This window comes from Chelonoidis abingdonii, chromosome 2 (genome assembly GCF_003597395.2).
Source record: "Chelonoidis abingdonii isolate Lonesome George chromosome 2, CheloAbing_2.0, whole genome shotgun sequence".
NCBI classification, from domain to species: domain Eukaryota; kingdom Metazoa; phylum Chordata; order Testudines; family Testudinidae; genus Chelonoidis; species Chelonoidis abingdonii.
The window spans coordinates 278,826,664-278,850,320 of record NC_133770.1 but is presented as its reverse complement, the minus strand read 5'-3'; the positions used below and the strand labels follow the sequence as shown (position 1 = coordinate 278,850,320).

The 23,657-nt window shown below is 42.0% G+C and overlaps 1 protein-coding gene across 1 annotated transcript; it reads left to right on the top strand.

The window, feature by feature from the left end:
• Positions 1-23,657, top strand: HAS2 (hyaluronan synthase 2). The gene is made up of 4 exons (XM_032777236.2): positions 1-461; positions 11,429-12,055; positions 15,854-15,955; positions 20,793-23,657. The coding sequence occupies exons 2-4, from the start codon at positions 11,429-11,431 to the stop codon at positions 21,720-21,722; spliced, it is 1,659 nt and encodes a 552-aa protein (XP_032633127.1). The 5' UTR covers positions 1-461; the 3' UTR covers positions 21,723-23,657.

Sequence of the window (23,657 nt, the reverse complement as noted above, 5' to 3'; positions counted from 1 at the left end):
TGCTGCGCCTCACTGACCCAGGCGCTGGAGCTGCGAGGCATCACCAAAGAGACTTTCTAATATTGATGCTGCCCATCTCGCAACTTTCAGAGCCTGCAACTTCTCCAGGCTCCTGGCGACTCGCGTTTCAAACAGGACCGTCCGCTCGAGCGCCAGAAACGAGTCTCACGTTAATTATTTCGAAGCGGTTTTTTGTTTGTTTGTTTGTTTTAAGAGAGAAACTTTTGAGCTAGAAACTGAAGCAGAGAAAGGAAAAGGGGGGGAGGGAAGGAAAACAGGTGGGAGAGAAATGAGGGCGAGTGAATAATTTCCAGTGATTATTTGTATTTCTCCTTGATGCTCAATCCTTGAGACGCGCGATTTGATCTATTACCTCAGTACTGGAAACTGTTCCGCGGGAGCTACAAAATACAAGACCACCCAGCAAGCCGAGGACCCTTTATGAGCAAAGGACAAACAAGGTACGTGATTTATATTTATTTCATCTAAAGAGGAACAAACCATTTTCAACTTCGAATTAATGTTGCTGCAAAGACTGAGATAGATTTATATGCGTCTGAATGAAATTTGGGGCATATTTACCCTCCCCCGTGCACACCTATTCTGGCAATAAAGTGGAATGCAGAGTGCCTTGGTGCGTCTTTTACACTAACTTCTCGTCTAAAAAAAATGCTTTCGAGCTCACGCAATTTATCCGCGGGAAATGCGGGCCATGGTTAGAAAGTTCTTCTTTCACCTCAGCTGCAAAGGTGCGTTGGGACTGGAGCCTCCTCGACTCTCCACACGCACCATATCCAGCCTGCTGCTGGGTTTTTGGATTGCACACAGTGTAGTCATTTATACACTTGTGCAAACATGACCGTGATCCCCTCCCTCTCCGCTGTGCGTTCAGGGGATGGGGGACGTGACAGGAGCAGAGGCAGGGATGGGGCTGCAGGAAGGCTGGGGGGAGGAGAGGGTTGTCCTATAGCCCCACCTCAGAGAGCGCAAACGCGATCAAGATGTTTCGCTGAAATATAAAGTGGGGAGAGAGATCCCGGGGGAGGGTGGGGGGAGTCTAGAGGCCGGGGAGGGGGGGAGAGGGGGAACCTACCACTACCCGGAAAACTTTTTAGCACCTCCCCTAAGGCGTCCGGTTGCTGCATAGGCTGAGGAGGGGAGTGTAACGTGGAGCAGCCCTGCTGGGCTCCGATGCAAACGGTCACAAGTCCTACTAACCACGCCAGTGTGAATGGGTTCGCGCGCGTGTGTGGTTGCGGGGAGATACGTGGCATGGCAGCCAGCGAGCTAGGCACGTGTTGTAAGAGCAAATCGGGGGACAGGCTGATTGATTGGCAGGCGGGCTTCCGAGCCCCACCACTGGAGCCACACCACTTCGTTGTGCCCCCACCCCCAAGAGGACCCCCCCCACACACAAAGCGTCTTGGGGAGCAGGGGGGCGGATCTGGCCCAAGCAGCCGAGTGGGGGGGCGGGCGAGCGATGGGTGCTGAGCGGAAGGGTGTCGGGGAGAGACCCCAGTGTCACGTTACGCGGGGTCCAGCTGTCACGGTGCTGCGGGAGCCCGTCCCACTGCCAGCAATGGCTTAGCGCCCGCGGGAGGCGTGTCTCTCCGGCGCAGGAGCTGCGGAGGCACCCCGGCCTGGGGTACGTACCTGTGCACGGAGCACAGGCTGCAGGGCAGGGAGAACCGCGGCTGCTGCTGCTGCTGCACGGGGTCAAGAAACCCCTGCGCCGAGCGAGAGCCGGCTCCGCTCCCGGGCCGTGCCTGCAGCTCCAGCCAGCCGCAGCCAAGCCAGTACCGCCGGGAGGACATTTACAAGCTGCAACCCACGTGGCAGAGCGGGGAATACCTTTGAGGTCACTGCATTAGGGGCCGCCCCCTATGATGTAAGAGAGCGCTTCTCCCTGATTGGCTAATGCCTGCGGGAAGGGGGTTCCCCAGGAAGTGGCGGTCTGAGCCTACGGCTCCTTGGCTCTGTTGTTTGCTGGAGGAGAGGCGTTGGGAGACTTTAGCACATGTCGCTTTAGGAAGTGAACCTCCTTTCTGATAAACAGCCCTTAGAGAATTGTGCAACGAGGACCCAGCTTCGCTTGCCAAAAGGGTTTGCTGCTTGGGGGAGACCAGCCCAGGAACCAGACTGTGATCTCTCTTATCCGAATTAGCCTCTATCTCCTTCAACGGAGCTTCTGCATATTTGCCGAGTGCAAGAGAGATCACAACCTGCCCCATGCATTCCAACAGCAGCACACTTCAGAACCACGCAGACAACAGAAAGCAACATGCTGATGTGGCTGTCATTATGGATTAATGTTCCTACATCGCTCCTGACATGAAAGTTATGTTCATTTTATTTTGAATTTAATTTCATGTACTATGCAGACGCTCCATCTAAAATAGCAGAGAACCGGATTTCAGTTCGTCTTCCACTGACGAGATAGAAGAGGTCAAAAGTTTCCTTATCACACATTGGTAGAAGCTGTACAAACTCTTAATGTTTGCCTACTTTAAAATATTCATACATCCACCTCTACCTCAATATAACGGGAGCCAAAAAATCTTACCCTGTTATAGGAGAAACCACGTTATATCGAATTTGCCTTGATCCACTGGAGTGCGCAGCCTGGCCCCCCTGGAGCACTGCTTTACGGCGTTATATCCGAATTTGTGTTACATCGGGTTGCATTATATCGAGGTAGAGGTGTATCACAGTTTTTAAAAGGAAAACAAACGTTTTCATTAGTACACATTGAGGCATACAGCACAAGTGCCTCAGTATTTGTTCCAGGGAAACAGGTACATTATTGCTGTTGTGTGTGACTGCACACACATACTTGCATGAGTAATCTCATTAGAACATAAGAATGGCCATACTGGATCAGACCAAAGGTCCATCAAACCCAATATCTTGTCCTCTGACAGTGGCCTATGGCAGGTGCCCCAAAGGGAATGAACAGAACAGGTTATCATCAAGTGATCCATGCCCTGTCACCCAATCCCAGCTTCTGGCAAAGAGGCTAGCGACACGATTTCATTACATTGAATGGGACTTCTCATGCAAGTCAACAGGCATAAGAATTTGCAGGATCCAGTTCTTAGTCTTTTGGGGCTTTGGGCACTTTAAAATGATCACATTAATATTAAATTATTAGTTTCAAGCTAGCATCTCTCCTTCAAACACTATATATTAAAGTACTGTAATATTAAAGACTCATGGGTAAAAGCTTAGGCACAATGAAGTCAATTGGTCATTGACTTCTGTGGAGCCAGGATTTCATGCCAAGCTTGTAAATCTTCTTACACACATACCCATATACCATGGGCCAAATTCTCTGCTAGTGCACAGGGACACAGCACCACTGACTTCAATGGAATTTCACACACTAGCAGAGAATTTGGCTGTACATATTTATGGCATTGGAGCAAACAAATTATTTTGTCTCCTCCGCTAGATTTATATACACAGGGCCAAATGATTCCTGTATTGAAGGTGATGGGATGACTTACATAAGTCAGTCCAACAGGATATGGCCTATGATCTATGAATGAGCAGTAAATAAATTACAAGATCACTAAGAGATAAACACCGATCAAAATTATTTAAGGTGGATACTATGTAAGTAGTTCAGGGGTTCTCAAACTTCATTGCACTGCAACCCCCTAAATGATCCCAGAAGGGCAGACTGAAGCCTGAACCCACCCAAGTCCCACTTCCTTGGTGGAGGAGGAAGGGCAAAGCCTGAGCCACACCATCTTGAGAGCATCAAAGCCAAAGCTCAAGGGCTTCAGCCCCAGGCAGGGGGCCTGTAACCTGAGCCCCTGGGCAGTGGGGCTCAAGCAGACATTCTAAAGCCAGCCCTGGTGACCCCCTTAAAATAGGGTCCCAACCCACTTTAGGGTCCCAGCCTGCAGTTTGAGATCCACTAAAATGTTTAATTCCAAATACTTACCTAAACTGCATGACAGGTAAACTGGAAATGATTGATGAAACAGAATTTTTTGTACAAGCATGGCTTACCTTTGCATAACTCTATGAGTTTGTCACCATTGTTTACATCAGGGACAAAACTAACAAACAATACAGGCCTTGCTAAGGCTCATAAGAGAATACTTTTGGAGGAGTAGTGAGTAGAAAGAGAAGATCCTTGGTCCAGTATTCAAAAACTTCTAAAGGCAGGCATAGTTTGTTGACATTAATTCTGATATGCTATCCTGTTCTCTTACCTAAAACCGGGCTTAACTTTAGTCTTATGTGAACCCCTTCGAGAAGATAAATGGTATGTAAAATCTGGAAGTGACAAATAACTCTAAACAACAGATATAGCAACTCTGTTAATGTAAAAATGTGCAGATATAACATAACTTTTGTTTCCCTTCTGTAAACTGGAAGAGGGAATGTGGACAGTTATTTTATGCTTATAATTCATATTTTATGGAATCATTTGTACTTCAAAGTTGAAATATTTATTTTGCTGCCAAAATACATCTAAATTTCTTTAAGTTGGATGCCAATTCATAATAATCAGATAACATTTGCACTATATGTCTATATGTAGACGTTTGTGTATATATACATTACAGCATATATTAATCTGTGTATATATTTTCTTATGCACACCCACATACACGCTGGCCAGACCTAGTTGTTTTACTGAAGCCAAAACCAGCTAGTCACATGGGTAAGGAAATCAAGCTTTGGCTTATAAAGGGCTAACTGAATTCTTCCCTTGGCTGTATGCATACAACTCTCGCTGACATCAGTGGGAGATCTGTTTATATACTGATATGTGTGTGAGACATTTTATATTGGACTTGATCCTAAAACCTTTAGTGATCATATCTCATTGATATCAACAGGAATATTAGCCTGAGTGAGGACTGTAGGACAGGGCCGCCGAGAGTATTCAGGGAGCCTGGGGTCTTCGGCAGCAGGGGTCCTTCTGCTCTGGGTCTTCAGGGCACTTCGGCAGCGAGTGAAGGACCCCAGCCACCGAAGACCCAAAATGAAGGGAGCCCTCGCCACTGAAGACCCAGAGCAGAAGAAGCTCCGGGTCTTTGGCAGCAAGTCCTTCACTCCGCTCCGTGTTTGGCAGCGCTGAAGGACCTGCTGCAAAAGTCCCACCAAAAACTGCAGCAAATTGCCCCACTTGCCCCTCCTGTGGCCCTGCTGTAGGGCTTGATAATCATCTGAATAATTACATTCAAACCAATTGAATTACTCATGTAGGTAAGCTGAGCAAGGTTTGGACTGATATATGGTGGGGGAGGGGGAAGAAAGATAGAGAGAGAGAGAGAGATTAAATTACAAAACTGGTGGATAATTAAAGACACTGGAAGGGATACAAATCAGATCTTTAGCTCTTATATAGAACTGTTCATCAGTAGATCTCAAAACACTTTAATGCTTTACTCAGTATCATTATTCTTTTTGTACACATGGGAAATTAATTTGTGTGGTTAATTATTCAGTAAAATATAGTTGTAAAGGTTAAAAAGTATCATACAAGTTGGATACATTTTTACTAGGGCAAAACTGGAAATGACTCTGCTTTGTAAAGAGAGTTTAATTTTAAGCTATGTCCCTAGATCAGGGCCATTTTGTATTACAGAGGTTTAACTATTTCAGTGGTGTTCATCAGAAAAAGCAATGGAATATTATAGCCCGAAGTATTTGTAATCTTATTTGATGTTCAGATCCACATTTTGACCGAACTTTAAATTCCAAAGCATCTGAACTCTCTCCCCCGCATGAGTATTCTGCTCAAAACCCAATTACAACCATTCCTAAATAGTATCATTATCATACTGTAATGTTAATTCTCCTTTTTTAAAATTTATCCCAGAAAATTTGAAACGGATAAGAAGTGATTAAAAAACAAACCAAAATAGCCCCCATGTAGTTTCATTTGTATTTGTGACTTTACATCTCACCCTTCTTGTTTTCAACCTTTCTGGGGAAAAAGCGGCTCAGGGTTTCCTCTGAAAGCTGTGTGTGCATTGCACATTAGGGACCTTGTCTTAAACAGCTGATGTAGTGAGCTACATCCCATGTGTTGCAAACAAGTCTGACTTTAATTTGACCCCTGTTAGTCACCAGTTCCAAATCCCATATTAGCAGATGGAGAGGACCACCTAAAGGCTTTCACTACTTGAGAAAACAGCTACATAAATGTGTAAGGGGTCTATGGCAGTGAATGCTGAAGTGTTCCTATACCAATATGTGTTATTTTTGTGGTATTTTGTTCCCCAATTCTATTTATTATTCTCTCTCTCTATTTATTAGGTTGAAATCTCATTTCTAGGGCCCTACCAAATTTTTGGCCATGAAAAACACATCACAGACTATGAAATCTGGTCTCCCCCTGTGAAATCTGGTCTTTTGTGTGTTTTTTATCCCATACTATACAGATTTCAAATGGGAGACCAGCGTTTCTCAAATCGAGGGGCCTGACCCAAAAGGGAGTTGTGGGGAAGGGAGACGTCACAAAGTTATTTTGGGGGGGCCGATCACAGTATTGCCAACTTTACGTCTGCACTTCCTTCAGAACTGGGCAGCTGGAGAGCGACAGCTGTTGGCCAGGCATCCAGCTCTGAAGGCAGCGCCCTGCCAGCAGCACTGCAAAAGTAAGAGTGGCAATAACATACCATGTCATCCTTACTTCTGCGCTGCTCCCTTCAGAGCTGGGTGGATGGATAGTGACGGCTCCTGACTGAGGGCCTAAGTCTGCAGGCAGCAGAACAGAAGTAAGGGTGGCAATACCATACCAGGCCATCCTTACTTCTGCGCTGCTGCTGGCGGCGGCACTGCCTTCAGAGCTGGGCTCCTGGCCAGCAGCTGCTGCTCTCTGTCTGCCCAGCTATGAAGGCAACGCCCTGGTAGTGCAGAAGCAAGGGTAGCAGTATTACAACCATCCCTACAATAACCTTCCAACCCAAACATACAGTCAGGACCCCTAAAATTACAGTATCATGAAATTTCAGATTTAAATAGCTGAAATCATGAAACTTATGATTTCTAAAATCTTATGACTGTGAAATTGATCAAATGGACCCAGAATGTGGTAGGGCCCTACTCATTTCTGGGCTTTTCATTTTTCAGATGCACTGATCATGTGCAGCTCCTATTGGTCTCTGAGAGGAAACCCCTCCATGTCTATGGAAAGTGAGGGGTTTACACTCTCAGGGCCACACTGTGCCAGCCTCACTCAAGAGGAACATTATCTTACGCCACAACTAGTCCCATCAATTTCAATGGGATAACTTGGTGAGTAAGGCCCTGAGTCAGGAAAGTATCCCTAGCCAAGAAAGCACTTAAGGACATGCTTAACTTTAAGCAAATGCCTAACTCTCATTGAGAGTTAAGTGTTTGCCTGGGTATGGGTGAACTTAAACACATATTGAAGTGTTTTCCTGATTCAGAACCTAACATACTATACAACATGAGTAAAGATGGCACAATGTGGGCCTTAATTATAAATTAAGATGCCACAGCTCCATTTTCTATAGTCGTTCAAACACTCTTATCGAGAAGCTTTTATGAAAAGCCCTATAGAATTTCAGGTTTCAGTTAACACTGCCAGGTAAGGCTAGTGTAGAGTAAGATCTATTTAATCTCAGCAGTGGTGAGAAACACTACTTTTCATGCACTTACACCATCATGCTAATGTAAACAGACATTATGCTGGATATTTGCAGTGTTGTTGTAGCTGTTTTGGGCCCAGGATATTAGAGTGACAAGGTGGGGGAGGAGGTAATATTTTGTATTGGACCAACTTCTGTTGGTGAGTGAGACCCACTATCCGCTACATGGAGCTTTTCCTCGGGTCTGGGAAAGGAACTCAGAGTCACAGCTAAATACAAGCCCACCTGCTCCTTAGGCTTCAGAGCCCCAGCCCCAAGTCTAAGCTGCAACTTCAAAGTGCTGCCTACAGCCCTATTTTTAGGGCGTTAGTGCAAACCCTGCTAGCCCAAGTCTGTTGAGCCGGACTGGAAGGCTTGCCTCTCTGCAGGCTGTGTAGACGTACCCATTTATTTTAATGGTGCATGATTAGGCACTTGGGCCGAGTTCCTCAAATATATTTAGGCTCTTACCTTCCCTTGCCTATATATCTTGAGGATCTGGACCATGGTCCCATTATATGGGCAACAAGATTTCACTCTGAGTCTGATCCAAACTTCACTAAAGTCAAAGATTCTCTCTGACTTCATCAGGCTCTGGATGAAGCCCTTAATGAGCTTAGTAATTTATACATGTATTTATAGATCTGATCTTGTTCTCTTTGAAGTCAATGGCAAAGCCCAAAGTGACTTCAACAGGAGCTGGATCAGGGCTGGAATTTCTGTTTTATTCATTGAAAACAAAGGGCCAAATCTGGACACTTCTGAACAGTCTTATTTGGGCAGAACACCCTTTGAAGTTAATGGTGGTCTGCAGGATTTAGGTCTAAGGGCATAATTTAGAAAGGGGTATTAAAGAAGTCACTGAAAAAAAAATTATCTGAAAAGTTAATAATAATTGGAGATATGCTTATCTTGTAGAATTGGAAGGGGCCTTGAAAGGTCATCAAGTCCAGCCCCTTGCCTTCATTAGCAGGACCAAGTACCGATTTTTGCCCCACATGGCTCCTCTCAAGGATTGAACTTGGAGCCTGGATTTAGTAGGCCAATGCTCAAACCACTGAGCTATCCCTCCCCACTAAACTGGGTACTTAGTCTTCATATATTCTTGCCACCTCAGGCCTGCTTCAGCAATGGAGTTACATCAGTGTAAAATTGGAATAACACATTCCTGACTTAGGTTTTTGGTTTCTCTGATACTTATTGAAGTTATGCTCAAATGTAAATTCGGTAAAATCATGTTCAAAGTGTGATTAAGGATGTGGCTAAGAGTTACGCAGGAGGTCAGACTATGTTCATAATAGTTCCTGTTGGCCTTAAAAGTCTCTGATATAGCAATCGCCTACTCAGCACTCCTTTTTGGCCCCAGACATGTAAAAATGTGAATTTCCTGTAAGATCCTTGGCAAAATGTTTAAAGCAGGGTGGAGGTTTTTTGGCTCCTCTCTCTTTGTGTATATTCAAACCGATAAAGATCAGGTCTACTGGGCAAAACATCAACAGTCCACATGCTAAAGCTTGAGAACGTTCCTTGAACAGCTTTTTCCAGACTCTCCCAGACAGTCAGTCAGTTAAAAGTCTAATTGTCAAACCCTAGTTTATATGTATAAAAGGGGAAAGAGAGTTCACTAAAGTCACAAATTTAGGTCAAAGTATGCATTAGTTTTGTAGCCAGGGATTATATTTATCTATTAATATATAGTATATATATTGTATTTAGTTTAGATTGTTTTTGATGAAAAAAATAAAATAAAATTGCTGTTTTATCAGGTCCAGAAACCCATTTCTTGATCTCGTGAAAATATTTTGAGGGGAAGTTATGCTAGAAACATAACCACACAGAACTCAACATTGTTGTGCAGATATATTTCATAGGAAGAGAGAATTAATATGGTAACATGACCGGTACTGTAGCAGGTTAGTTATGTATAACTGCTTCAGTTTTATTATAATGTAAGCACAGTCTGGCCTCTGTTACCATCCTTTCATGTATTTATACCTGCTTCTGAATTTTCCACTCCGTGCATCTGATGAAGTGGGTTCTAGCCCACAAAAGCTTATGCCCAAATAAATTTGTTAGTCTATTAAGGTGCCACAAGGACTCCTCATTGTTCATGCTATAAAAGAGTCGTTACTGAGACAAATTCAGCCCAGATGTAAGATGGCATAATACCTTTTGAGTTCAGCTGTCAGGGAACTAGTTTATATGAAAGATGAATAAACACATGGACCATATAGTATGATCTTTAGGATCATCTAATCTAGAGATCGATTATTTTATTTGTTTATTTCTAATGCACCTATCATTTGGCATTCATGGTCATGTTCTGTAACGCTTCTCTAAGACTCCTGTCATGGAAAGCTTTTTGAGTGTGATCTTCTCTGCAACATTTCAGACAGGTCGGAATAGAGATTGTCGATTTACAGTCAGTAGACTTACTGCTGGCCATAAATTTGCTGATGTGTACCTATGGCACCTGCCAGAATTTGGCTTTAAGTATTTAAGCAAGTTTTAGTTATAGAGTCCAGGTTATGCAACTTACTTAACTATTGGCTCCAAATGGAAATTTCAGAGCCTTTCTCTCATATTGAAATACATCACTTTAAAATAGAAAAAAGGAAGAAGTGCATTTTCTCAGCCTAAAATTCTGTGGTTTATTTTTTCCCCATGGCTGTAACTTTGCAGACTGAAATGTAAACAGTGAGTACAGCTGCATTGCTACAGTTTAGTAGCGATTTCCCCCTGTATTTCAAGGGATAGTCTGCAGGCATATATGAAGTAAAAGGGTGATGTTCCAAATCCAGCTGTGGCCAACAGACAGTGTGATGAATATTATCAACATACACGCTGGCTGATAACAGTAGGGAAAATGTGAATAATAGAAAAGGAAAGAGAGCAAAATGCAAAGAGAGGCGCTGATTCAGCAAAGCACTCAAGGATGTCTTTAAATCCCATGAAATTCCAAGCATGCAGTTAAAGTTCAGAATGTGAATCAGGACTTTGAAGACATCATGTTACACGTTTTATGTTGGTTTTAAGAAAGCTGTTGCATAAAATGGTTGATTTGACTGTGATTGAAAGAAATCCGGGAATATACCATACCGCTAATCTGCCTGCCTGCCTGCATATCTTTTTACATACCATTTATCACCATTTTAGCACCTTACATACTTGTTAGATCTTGCATAAGCTGGAGTTCAATAAAAGGGCTACCAGGGACAGCTAAGGTAAGAATGTAGGAAGTTGTCAGAATCAACTGAAGTTTTGCAGAATTGCAAAGACTGGGTGAAATCCCAGCTATATTGCAGTCGATGGGTATTTTGTGTATTACAGTCAATGGGTATTTTGCCATTGACTTCAATGGATAAAATCCTGACCCCGTTGAAGTTGATGGCAAAAATTCCCAGGACTTCAGTAGAGCTGGGATTTCACCCATATATATATATAATTAGCCAGACATCTATTTTTTAAAAGTGACTTCAGTACTGTTACACTTAAGGTCTCATCCAGAAAGCCCAGGTTTCTAGGATCAGACTCTTATGTAGATAGCACCTTTTGTCTGAGGATCTTAGAGGACCTTACACATGTTCACAAATTTTTAACACTCCAATGAGATAAGGAAGTACTGGCATTCCGTTTTGCAAGTGGGGATTAGTGCAACACAGAGATGATGCAACTTGACCAAGATGATGGAGAAACAGATCCTATATCTCCTGATTCTCTGTCTTGTGTTTTATCCATGAGATCACCCAGATTACATTCTGTAGCAGGAAACAGCAGTCACGTTAATTATTATTCTGGTTTTGTTGCAGATGCATTGTGAGAGATTTATATGTATCCTGAGAATACTTGGAACCACGCTCTTTGGGGTCTCCCTCCTGCTCGGAATCACAGCTGCTTACATTGTTGGCTACCAGTTTATCCAAACAGACAATTACTATTTCTCTTTTGGACTCTATGGTGCTATTTTGGCATCACATCTCATCATCCAAAGCCTATTTGCCTTTTTAGAACACAGGAAAATGAAAAGATCACTTGAGACTCCAATAAAGTTGAACAAAACAGTTGCCCTTTGTATTGCTGCCTATCAAGAGGATCCTGACTACTTAAGAAAATGTTTACTTTCAGTGAAAAGATTGACCTACCCTGGAATTAAAGTTATCATGGTCATTGATGGGAACTCAGAAGATGACATTTACATGATGGACATTTTTAGTGAAATCATGGAGAGGGACAAATCTGTCACTTATATATGGAGGAATAACTTTCACGAGAAGGGTCCAGGTGAGACAGAGGAGTCACATAAAGAGAGTATGCAACACGTAACTCAACTAGTCCTATCCAACAAAAGTATTTGCATCATGCAGAAATGGGGAGGAAAAAGAGAAGTAATGTACACAGCATTCAAAGCACTGGGGAGAAGTGTGGATTATGTACAGGTAGGTATTAAAGCACTAGGCCAATGCCAATTCAAACATACCTTGACATAAAGCAGCTTTTGTATATTTCATGAAGCATGCTTTAGCCCATCCTAGTCCGCTATGAACACAGTGCTCCTTTCAGTCTATTTGAAAACAGCATGACCGTTGAAAGCATATTTTGTAACCTTTTAAAATGGTTAGACTTTCTGTGAGTATGCTAAATCTGTGCACTGTTATCTGAGACGTCTGAGGCATTTCCTGATACTGAACAGTACTACTCCCTTATCAAAATGGTTACATTTAAAAAAAAATGATCTACTTTGGAAGATCCCTGCTTTGCCAATGTAAATTGAGATCAGGGGTAATTTTTGATTCTGGGAGAAGCTGAGATGGATGCCCTGTATACAAACATGCAATAACCGATTAGCACAGGGGTCAGCAAACCTTGGCATGTGGCCCATCAGAGTAATCCTCTCTGTTGGGCCACAAGACATTTTGTTTACATTGACTGTCTGCAGGCATGGCCTCCCACAGCTCCCAGTGGCTGCAGTTCGCCATTCCCAGCCAATGGAAACTGCGGGAAGCAGCGGCCAGCATGTCCCTGCGGCCCACGCCATTTCCCTTAGCTCCCATTGGCCAGGAACTGTGAACCACGGCCACCTGCGGACTGGTAATGTAAACAAAATATCTCATGCCCACCAGCGGATTACCCTGATGGGCCATGTGCCAAAGGTTGCCAACCCCTGTATTAGGGAATATCTTCAGGAATATCTCAAAGCATTAGCAGAGTCTGTAAAAAGGAGACATCTTTAAGCCTTCAAAGGTAGCCAGGACTATTCAATAAAAGGGGAGAGAGAGGGAAATGGAGAAAATACAGATGAGAAATTCTTCAGCGAAGGCCAGGAGTAGCATTTGCTTCATCTCTTACAGCTGCATTACCTCACCACAATTTGGCCTTTAAAGACTTAATGACACTGTTCACCTAAAAATGAATTAGGCAGAGTCCTATCCCCATTTCCAAAGCTACAAAGACAGATTGCTCTCAAACTGTCCTGGAGTCTGTACAAGATATCCTGTATTTTGTGCCTGATTCTGTGATCAAGATGCACAGAAGTACTCCCCCCTCCTGGAAATGGTCCTATTGCCTTAAATGAATTAAAACTACTCTGGTGAGTAAGGTTTGCAGGATCAGGCCTCTGTTTGTCACTGACTACCACTAGCAATGGATAAACCTTGCAAGGTTCAGGGTTTGGTTTTGACTAAGCCCTGGGAAGTTGTGAAGATTGTCCAAGCAATTCAGGCTTTTTAGAGGCTCTCCCCTTCCTCCCTGTGGACCTCAAAGTCAGTTCCTCTAAGCTTCCCCTTTAAAACTCCTCTTTTGATGGTCAACCAGTTATGGAGCCTCTTAGTGTCAGTGTTCTAGTTGCTCACACTCTGGGGTGACTCCAGAATGCATTGTATGATGAAGTGTGCAAGATTTGAACATCATGTCATCTGGGACCTTGCAAAGGAGCTACACCTCTGCCCCAATATAATGTGACTCCATATAACATGAATTCGGATATAACGCAGTAAAGCAGCACTCCGGGGGGGCGGGACTGCGCACTCCGGTGGATCAAAGCAAGTTCGATATAACACGGTTTCACCTATAATACGGTAAGATTTTTTGGCTCCCAAGGACTGCATTATATTGGGGTAGAGGTGTACCAGAGTCGCTGGATCAATACCATGGGGGCTTCAAAGGCCAGGGAAGGTGGGTATGCTCCTGGAGGACTACAGGAAGGAGTTTCTTAGCAGGATTTTATAGGTACATGAACAGTTCATGGAGAGGGCAGAGAATAAATAAATACAAATGTAAATCACCACCTTTCCCCCAACCCACCTCAGAAAAATCAAACTAGTTTGTTTCCTAAAAGTGATGGGCCTGATCCTCCCTGGTCTCATACCTTGTGCAGTGCAATCAGGGCACAAAGTGCTATTCTAATTTGAAAGCATTTTGCATGGATGTAAATAGATGCACAAGGAGCACAGTGAAGAATCAGGCCGTCAATCTCCTGTTTTGCTGGTCCAGAATCTTTCATATCTGTCCAGGAAAACTGGACAGTGTTTCTGCTAAAGAAACTGGCCAAAAGTATTAATAGCTATAAGTATCTACATGGGAAACAAATATTTAATAATGGGCTCTTCAGTCTAGCAGACAAAGGTCTAACACAATCCAATGGCTGGAAGTTGAAGTTAGACAAATTCAGACTGGAAATAAGGTGCACATTTTTAACAGTGAGAGTAATTAACTACTGGAACAATTTCCCAAGGGTTGAGTGGTTTGAGCATTGGCCTCCTAAACACAGGGTTGTGAGTTCAGTCCTTGAGGGGGCCATTTAGCGATGTGGGGCAAAAATCTGTCTGGGGATTGGTCCTGCTTTGAGCAGGGGGTTGGACTAGGTGACCTCTTGAGGTCCCTTTCAACCCTGATAGTCTATGAAATAGAATCTTCATCACTGACCATTTTAAAATCAAGATGGATGTTTTACTAGAAGATCTGCTTTAGCAATTCTTTTGGGGAAGTTATACAGGCGATTGCATTAAGTTAGCACAGTAATTCCTTTTGGCCTTGGAATCTATGAATCTATGAAAAATGGGAAAAAGGAAGTGCCTCCCCACACAGATGCTGCCAGCCCTTGCTAAGGTTATGTAGCACCTGTCCACTCGGGCTCTGACTGACTCAGGACATTGACTCAAAAAGCCTGATGAGTGTCTTAGGCTATGTCAACACTTCCACAGTAAGTCGACCTATGCTACGCAATTCCAGCTACGTGAATAACGTAGCTGGAGTCGACGTACCTTAGGTCGATACCACAGAGTCTACACCACGGGGGGGTCAACAGGAGAAACCTTACCTTACTTTTGTTGTCGGGGGTAGAGTTCAGGGTTGACTGGAGAGCAATTTGATGGGTCTTCACTTGACCGGCTAAATCAACTGCCGATGGGTTGATCTCATACAGGTCTGATTTTCAGACAGCACTGAGCATCCACCCTCTGAAAGTTAGACCCCCTTTTAGGTGTCTTTTAGTTGGGTGCCAAAAAAATGAGCCATCCTGAGTGTCATCCATTTCTGTACCAATATCTCTGTGTATTGGTGACCTCTGCTTTTAGCCTTTCCTTTTTTTCACTACTGGAGAAAATACCAAATAGTTTCCATATCAAATGTCAAATCTCTGTATTATTTGTAAAGTAACATGCAACTAAACTGAAAAGTGAATTTGCCCTGAAATCCACAATACATAATTTCACATGAATTGCTGAACTCTTCTATTGGGGTTCTTCCCAGAGTCCTAGCTAATTTATAGAAGTATCTGTGGGTCAACTTTTCATTGATCCCCCTTATGAGAACAGGACACATTTGAATGAGGTGCACCAAACACATCCGGTTTCCCTATGCCAAAGCTCAGCAAAGAAACTGCAGACCACTCATAAAAGTTTTGTTTCGATTCATATGGTTCTTAGCGCCCTCTCTCAAGTAATATCGCTCTTGTTCAGATTAGCTGATCCAATGTGCCAATGAACAAATACAGATAATATGGAAAATAGAAGATTCTTTGTGACTATACCACAGACAAATGCTCTGTTTCATTCAACGATAAGTCTAGCTCTCTGATATCAAATGCCCTTAACAGAAGTAACTATACAAATTCCAAACAGAGATTTTATTACATTTCATATAATATGTAAACTGAGTCACTATATTCAGTCTTAATTTTCTTCTCTAGTATATTCCCTAACTAATTTTTTTCTTTTTTTTCTTTGTGTTACTTATAGGTTTGTGATTCAGATACAATGCTTGATCCAGCCTCATCGGTGGAGATGGTAAAGGTTTTAGAGGAAGATCCAATGGTTGGCGGAGTTGGGGGTGATGTGCAGGTGGATATGGTGAACTTCAGATTAACTGAACAGTATTAGCAGCAAATTATCCCCAGACTTGACTTAACACAAGGAATTCGGAGTTTTGTAGTAAAATTCCCCTCTACCCCAATATAACGTGACCTGATATAACACGAATTCAGATAAAACGCGGTAAGCAGTGCTTCAGGGGGGGCTGCACACTCTGGCCAATCAAAGCAAGTTCGATATAATGAGATTTCACTTATAACACAGTAAGATTTTTTGGTTCCCAAGGACAGCGTTATATCGGGGTAGAAGTGTATTTTAGAGTCCTGTTTATTTTAAGAGATTTTCTGTCTCTGGTGGTACTCATCACTACCATAGTATCTAAGGACCTTGTAATCTTTATAATATATTTAACCTCACTACACCCCTGTGAGGTAGGCCCAGATCCTCATAGGTATTTAGGTACCTAACTGATTTCAATGGGAGTTAAGTACCTTTGAGGATCTGGGCGTAAGTGATTTGCCCAAAGTTACACTGGAAGTCTGGGTAAAATAGGGAACTGAACCAGGCTTTCCTGACTGTTACATTAGCACCCTAGCCAACAGGCCATCCTTCCTCTCCATTAATTATTTTATGATTTCCAGCTTCGATTATTAAAGTATTTTTGAAATCCCATAAGGTATTCACTCTGTATGCTGTTTTACTTTTGTATTTCTCTGAACTAGGACAATGAAAATCACTGAAGTCAGTTCCACTTTTGTTTCTAGTCACATTCTCTGACATTATCATAAGAATATAAGAATAGTCATACTGGCTCAGATAAATGGTCCAGCTAGCCCAATAGCTTGTCTTCCAGTAGTGGCCAGTGCCAGATGCTACAGAGGGAATGAACAGAACAGGGTAATATATCAAGTGATCCATCTCCTGTCATCCAGTCCCAGCTTCTGGCAGTCAGAAGTTTAGGGACACTCCAGGGCGGAAGGATCCCCCCGCTGTGGATCTTCGGGGCACTTCAGCGGCGGGTACCAGGACCTCCCACCGCCAAATTGCCGCTGAAGACCCGAAGCAGAAGAAGCTCCGAGGGCCTGGGCCCCGCGAGAGTTTTCCAGAGTTCCCAGAGTGAGTGAAGGACGCCACTACAGGGGCCCTGAAAAACTCTCATGGAGGCCCCTGTGGGGCCCGGGGCCTGGGACAAATTGCCCCACTTGACCATCTCTCTGGGAGGCCCTGGAACACCCAGAGCATGGAGTTGCTTCTCTGACCATGGTGACTATAGCCATTGACAGAACTATTCTCAAGGAACTTATTTATTTCTTTTTTGAACCCTGTTATACTTTTTGACCTTCACAACATCCCCTGGCAATGAGTTCCATCAAGTGACTGTGTTGTGTGAAGAAATACTTCCTCATGTTTATTTTAATCCTGCTGCCTATTAATTTCATTGGGTGACCCATAGTTCTTGTGTTATGAGAAGGAGTAAATAACACTTCCCTTTTCACTTTCTCCACACCAGTCATGATTTTATTGTCCTCTATCATATCCCCTCTTAGCCGTCTCTTTTCTAAACTGAACAGTCCCAAGCTTTCTAATCTCACTCACGTGGAAGCTGTTCCATACCCCAATCATTTTTGTTGCCCTTCTCTGTACTTTTTCCAATTCTAATTTATCTTTTTTGATATGAGGTGACCAGAACTGCACACAATATTCAAGGTGCGGAAGTATGATGGATTTACATAGTGGCACTTTGATGTTTTCTGTGCTAATTTAGACTCCATCATTTTATATGTGTAGTTGGGATTATGTTTTCCAATGTGCATTACTTTGCATTTATCAACATTGAATTTCATCTGCCATTTTGTTGCCCAGGCACCCAGTTTTGTGACATCCCTTTCTAATTCCTCACTTAGCTTTGGACTTAACTATCTTGAATAATTTTATATTGTCTGCAAACTTTGCAACCTCACTTTTTATCTGTTTTCAGATCATTTATGAATATGTTGAACAGCAGCAGCCCCAATACAGATCCTTGGGGGACCCTACTATTTATCTCTCTGTACTGTGAAGACTGACCATTTATTTCTGCCCTTTGTTTCTTATCCTTTAACCAGTTACTGATCCATGAGAGGACCTTCCCTCTTATCCCATAACTGCCTACTTTGCTTAAGAGCCTTTTGTGAGGGACCTTATCAAACACTTTCTGAAAGATCAAGTACACTATATCCATTGGATCAACTTTATCCACATGTTTGTTGACTCCTCAGAGAATTCAAATAGATGGGTGAGACATGATTTCCCTTAACAAAAGCCATGTTGACTCTTCCACAACATATCATAATTCTGTTATTTTCTATAGTTTCAACCAATTTGCCTTGTACTGAAGTTAGGCTTAGTGGCCTGTAATTGTCAGGATTCCCTCTGGAGCCTGTTTTAAAAAATGATGTTACATTAGCTATCCTCCAGGCATCTGAAACAGGTTGTTTTAAGCAATATGTTACATCCCACGGTTAGTCGTTTCATATTTCAGTTCCTTCAAAACTCTTGGGTGATTACTCTCTGGTCCTGGTGACATTTTAATTTATCAATTTGTTCCAAAACCTCCTCTATTGAAACCTCAATCTGGGACAGTTCCTCAGATCACTCACCCAAAAAGAATGGCTCAGGTGTGGCAATCTCCCTTACATCCTCTGCAGTGAAGACCAATGCAAAGAATTCATTTAGCTTCTCTGCAACAATCTTGTCTTCTTTGCATGCTCCTTTAACACTTCAGTGGTCCCACTAATTGTTTGGCAGACTTCCTGCCTCTAATGTACTTAAAAAAAAATTGATGTTACTTTTTGTGTCTTCTACTAGTTGCTCTTCACATTCGTTTTTGGACAACCTAATTATACTTTTACACTTGATTTACCAGAGTTTTCATTTCTTTCTATTTTTCTCAACAGGATATGACTTCCAATTTCTAAAGCATACCTCTATCTGCCACTTTTACACTGTTGTTTAGCCATCATGACATTTTTTGGTCCTTTTACTGTATTTTTTATTTGGTATATACATACATGTGTCTTTTATGATCTTTTTAAATAGTTTCCATGCAGCTTGCAGGCATTTCACTCTTGTGACTGTTCCTTTTAATTTTCATATACTAGCCTCCTTATTTTTGTGTAATGCACTTTTTGAAGTTAAATACTATTGTGATGGGTTTCTTTGGTATTTTCCTCCATACAAGAATATTACATTTAATTATGTTATGGTCACCATTACCAAGCACTTCAGCTATATTCATCTCTTGGACTAGATCCTGTGTGCCATTCAAGAGTAAATCAAGAACTGCTTCTCACTTTGTGTGTTCCTGGACTAGCTTCTCCAAGAAGCAGTCATTAATGGTATCTAAAAATTTTATCTTTGCATCTCATCCTGAGGTGCCATGTTCCCAGTCAATATGGGGACAGTTTAAATCTCTCATTAGTATCAAGTTTTCTGTTTTTGTAGCATCTCTAATCTCTGTGAGCATTTTGTAATCAGGGGGGGGATAGCTCAGTGGTTTAAGCATTGACCTGCTGAACCCAGGTTTGTGAGCTCAATGCTTGAGGGGGCCATTTAGGGAGCTTGGGTAAAAATCTGTCTGACTAGCTGAGGTCCCTTTCAGCCATGATATTCTACAAAATTACCCTTCCTAGCTAGTAGTATAAATTGCTATATTCTTATTATTCAAGCATGGAATTCCTATGCACAGAGACTATGGTACTGTTTGATTCATTTAAGATTGTTACTGTTTAATTATGCTTTCTTTAACAAATAGTGCCACTCCCCGACCAGCACAACCTACTCTGTCATTCCAATACATTTTGCACCCCGGTATTATCATGTCCCCTTCATAATCATCATTTTGTGATACCTGTTGTATCAATATCAATTTAATACCAGGCACTCAAGTTTACCTATCTTAGTGCATTTTCAGTGCTGCAATGTTTGGGTTGCAAATGCAGCAGAGGGATGTTTATTTCTTTCAAAATAATTGCTTCTGGTGGGATTTATGAAAATTTTTTTACAATAACAGTTCCACTGGTCTTAGGTTTTGTAAAAATTTGTTGTTTCCCTTTCCACCCAGTAGACTTTTAACATGGGATGAAGGAGAAATATCTTTACTCTTGCAGCCAGCTAACAGCTGAGGCACAGGGCCTGGGAGTTAGGCACCTAAATACCCTTGAGGGTCTGGGCCTGAGTCCCTGTCTGAGCTTGCTTCCCACCTTCCCTACTGTTGCACACTGCTCAGAACAAATCAGGCATTACACTTACCCTGAGCGTGAGAGTCAAGGAGGTGGGAGACAATGTGAGCTCATAAAGAGAAGTGAATAGTTCCTAAGCAGCATTTCTGCTCTGTTACACACAGCAGAAACTGGGTACAACAGGGAGTGTGTCCCCGGGAGTCCTTCTGGGTCTGCTAAGTGGGAATGGGCAGAATGGCACAGAGGAAGAGTCAGTACATGGGGCTGGAAAGGAAGATCAATGAGTCGGGAGGGTGATTCTTTGTGGAAGTGAGGGGAAGGTTCATGTTGTTTTTGGGTAGAAGGGAGAGAAGTTTTGGTGGAACAGGGACTATGAACAGTCACTGTAAGTGAGGAAGCATGGCTACTGGAAGAGCCAGTTCAGCTTGGTAGGAATTGATAGTCTAACCCTTGGTTAAAAGTGCTGGCGATTTAATAATCTTGATGTTTCTTGATGTTTCTCCTGAATTGTTAGGGTGGACAGCTCTTCCCACAAGTCATTGTCCCATATTTTGGTTAGTGCCAGTCACTTCATGAGTGTTAATTTCTGACCCAGAAATATTTCTGTTTCTTTAGAGCTAATTTTTGAAATTTCCTTTTACTTGCAGATTTTGAACAAGTACGATTCCTGGATCTCCTTTCTCAGCAGCGTGAGATACTGGATGGCATTTAACATAGAACGAGCCTGTCAGTCCTATTTTGGCTGTGTGCAGTGCATCAGCGGACCCTTGGGAATGTACAGGAACTCCTTACTGCATGAATTTGTGGAAGATTGGTACAATCAAGAATTTATGGGCTCCCAGTGTAGTTTTGGAGATGACAGACATCTAACTAACCGAGTGCTGAGTCTGGGTTATGCCACAAAGTACACAGCTAGATCAAAGTGCCTTACTGAAACACCTATAGAATATCTAAGGTGGTTGAACCAGCAGACCCGTTGGAGTAAATCCTACTTTAGAGAGTGGCTGTATAATGCAATGTGGTTCCACAAGCATCATTTGTGGATGACTTATGAAGCTGTAATCACTGGATTCTTTCCTTTCTTCCTCATTGCCACAGTCATTCAGCTTTTCTACCGGGGGAAAATCTGGAACATCCTCCTTTTCTTGTTGACAGTTCAGTTAGTGGGCCTTGTAAAGTCTTCCTTTGCCAGCTGCCTTAGGGGAAACATTGTCATGGTGTTCATGTCACTCTACTCAGTGTTGTACATGTCAAGTTTACTTCCAGCGAAGATGTTCGCAATAGCCACAATAAACAAAGCAGGGTGGGGCACATCAGGAAGAAAAACCATTGTCGTCAATTTCATAGGACTTATTCCAGTGTCTGTTTGGTTTACAATCCTTCTAGGCGGTGTGATTTTCACTATATGCAAGGAATCAAAAAAGTCATTTTCCGATTCAGAACAGACAGTTCTCATCATTGGTACAGTACTCTATGCATGCTACTGGGTTATGCTTTTGACTTTGTATTTGGTTCTTATCACCAAATGTGGCAGGCGGAAGAAAGGGCAACAGTACGATATGGTGCTTGATGTATGATATTTCTGCAGAACGTTACACGGAAAATTTTCAAGCAACCCAACAACTTGATAGTATTTGTGACATCGAATTAATGTCACCACGAGAATGTCACCACGAGAAATCACTGCTGCTGGGACTCAAACATTCATGTTTCTATGGGTTCATTTTCATCCTGCCAAAGTAAAAACACACCATTGTTTTTTTCTGAAGGGGGGAAAAAAACCACACAGATTCCACCTGTTCACAGGAAAATAGGAAGACTTCTTTGTTTATGCACTTTTTTTTATTGTGCATATGCCTGACAGTGTTACGTTCTATATACCTCACTAGTCATGCTTATGTGGGTGGACAGGAAGGAAATGAGTTTGGTGAATCAAGCAAAGGATCTTGCAACCTAATTTATGAACTTTTTAGAATATTTTTGTTTTATAGGAAGGGTCTTTTTGTGTTAGGCTGACAAATGTAATGCCAAAGGTAAATTTTAAGAGGCCATTGGCTGAGCTGTATTTTTATATTATTGTCTTATTTGTGTGTGTGTGTATTTTTACACCAACTTTTTTTAAAAATTGCATATTTTATATTTTACTTATCTGCCAAAAGAACACCTCCCCAACATTTTGCTCTCTATCTATCCTTCTAAATACGTTTTGAAAGAATTCATACTTCTTCTCCCCGCAAAAAGCTTCCCACAATGTGAAAACGTGTTGATTTTGATATTGTTCACAACAAAAATAATAAAATGTCTCTACATTTTTTAAATTGCTGAATGGTTATTTCTGTGAAAAGTATTTAAATGTTCTCTTGAATTTTTGACTTAATTGTATTGGAAAAGGCCAACATTTTGTCAGTTTTTGAATAGAAACATATTTGTATGCACAAAAAGGCCAAAGGGGTACATATGTGCAATTTTATTGGAGGACATTGTAAGAGGGAACCCTGATTCTCTAAAGAGAACACAACAGTCTCAGCATATGGCCATGGGTATAAAATGGCCTGTTCTTGATGCCATTGAAGTTAATTGCAAAACTCCCATTGGTTTTGATGGGAGAAGGATTTGGGCCTACAGGTTCTGATCTTAGGACATGCTGAGCACCCACAACTCTTTGACTTCCATGAACGTTGCAGATGCTCACCACTGCTCAGGATCAGGCAGAGAGTGCACATTTTCTTAGGATAAAAATTAAATGCACTGAAGACAAAAAGTGGCGAAAAATTTCAAAACCCGGGTGCCTAAATAAGGCTTCTAAACTGACATCCATATATCTTTTTTTTAAGGCCAGAAGAAACCATCGATCATCTAGTCTGACCTCCTGTATAACACAATCCATACAATTTCACTCAGTTACCCCTGTAGAGAGCCCAATAACTTGTGTCTAACGAAAACATATCTTCCAGAAAGACATCCGGTCTTCATTTCAAGAGCTAGAAAATATAATTAAGGCACTGGGTTTGAAAGCTTTGGAAAAGTAACTTTTAGGACTAAATTCTAACCAGGACATTAGGCAAAGGAATGCAGCATTGAGCCTTAATATACTATATAATGATAGAACATTGGCTGCATACAAATATAGGCCCTTTTGGATTCTGGCTTAAAAAAGGCTGTGGCAAAGCAGAAACCAGCATATATTTTTAACGATCTAGAAGCATGTTCACCTTCCTTTATATGCAGACGTGAATAGTTTCTGCTGTAGAATGAATGGGCCACACACTACCTTACTTGTCTGATTATGTTAAGGTACATACATGGTTGCTTGAATGTCATACTAATATGTTCATGATTGAAGAGTTGATCTTTGTTGGTTACAAAATAGAACAAGCAGTATTAAAAACAAGCAAAAGAAACATTTAAAAAAAACTTGAGTTTGCCTTTTAACTATTTATGTTGTAAGTTAAAGCTTGAGTAACATTCAAATGTCAAATAAATCCTCTCATTCTATAAGATATTGAATTAAT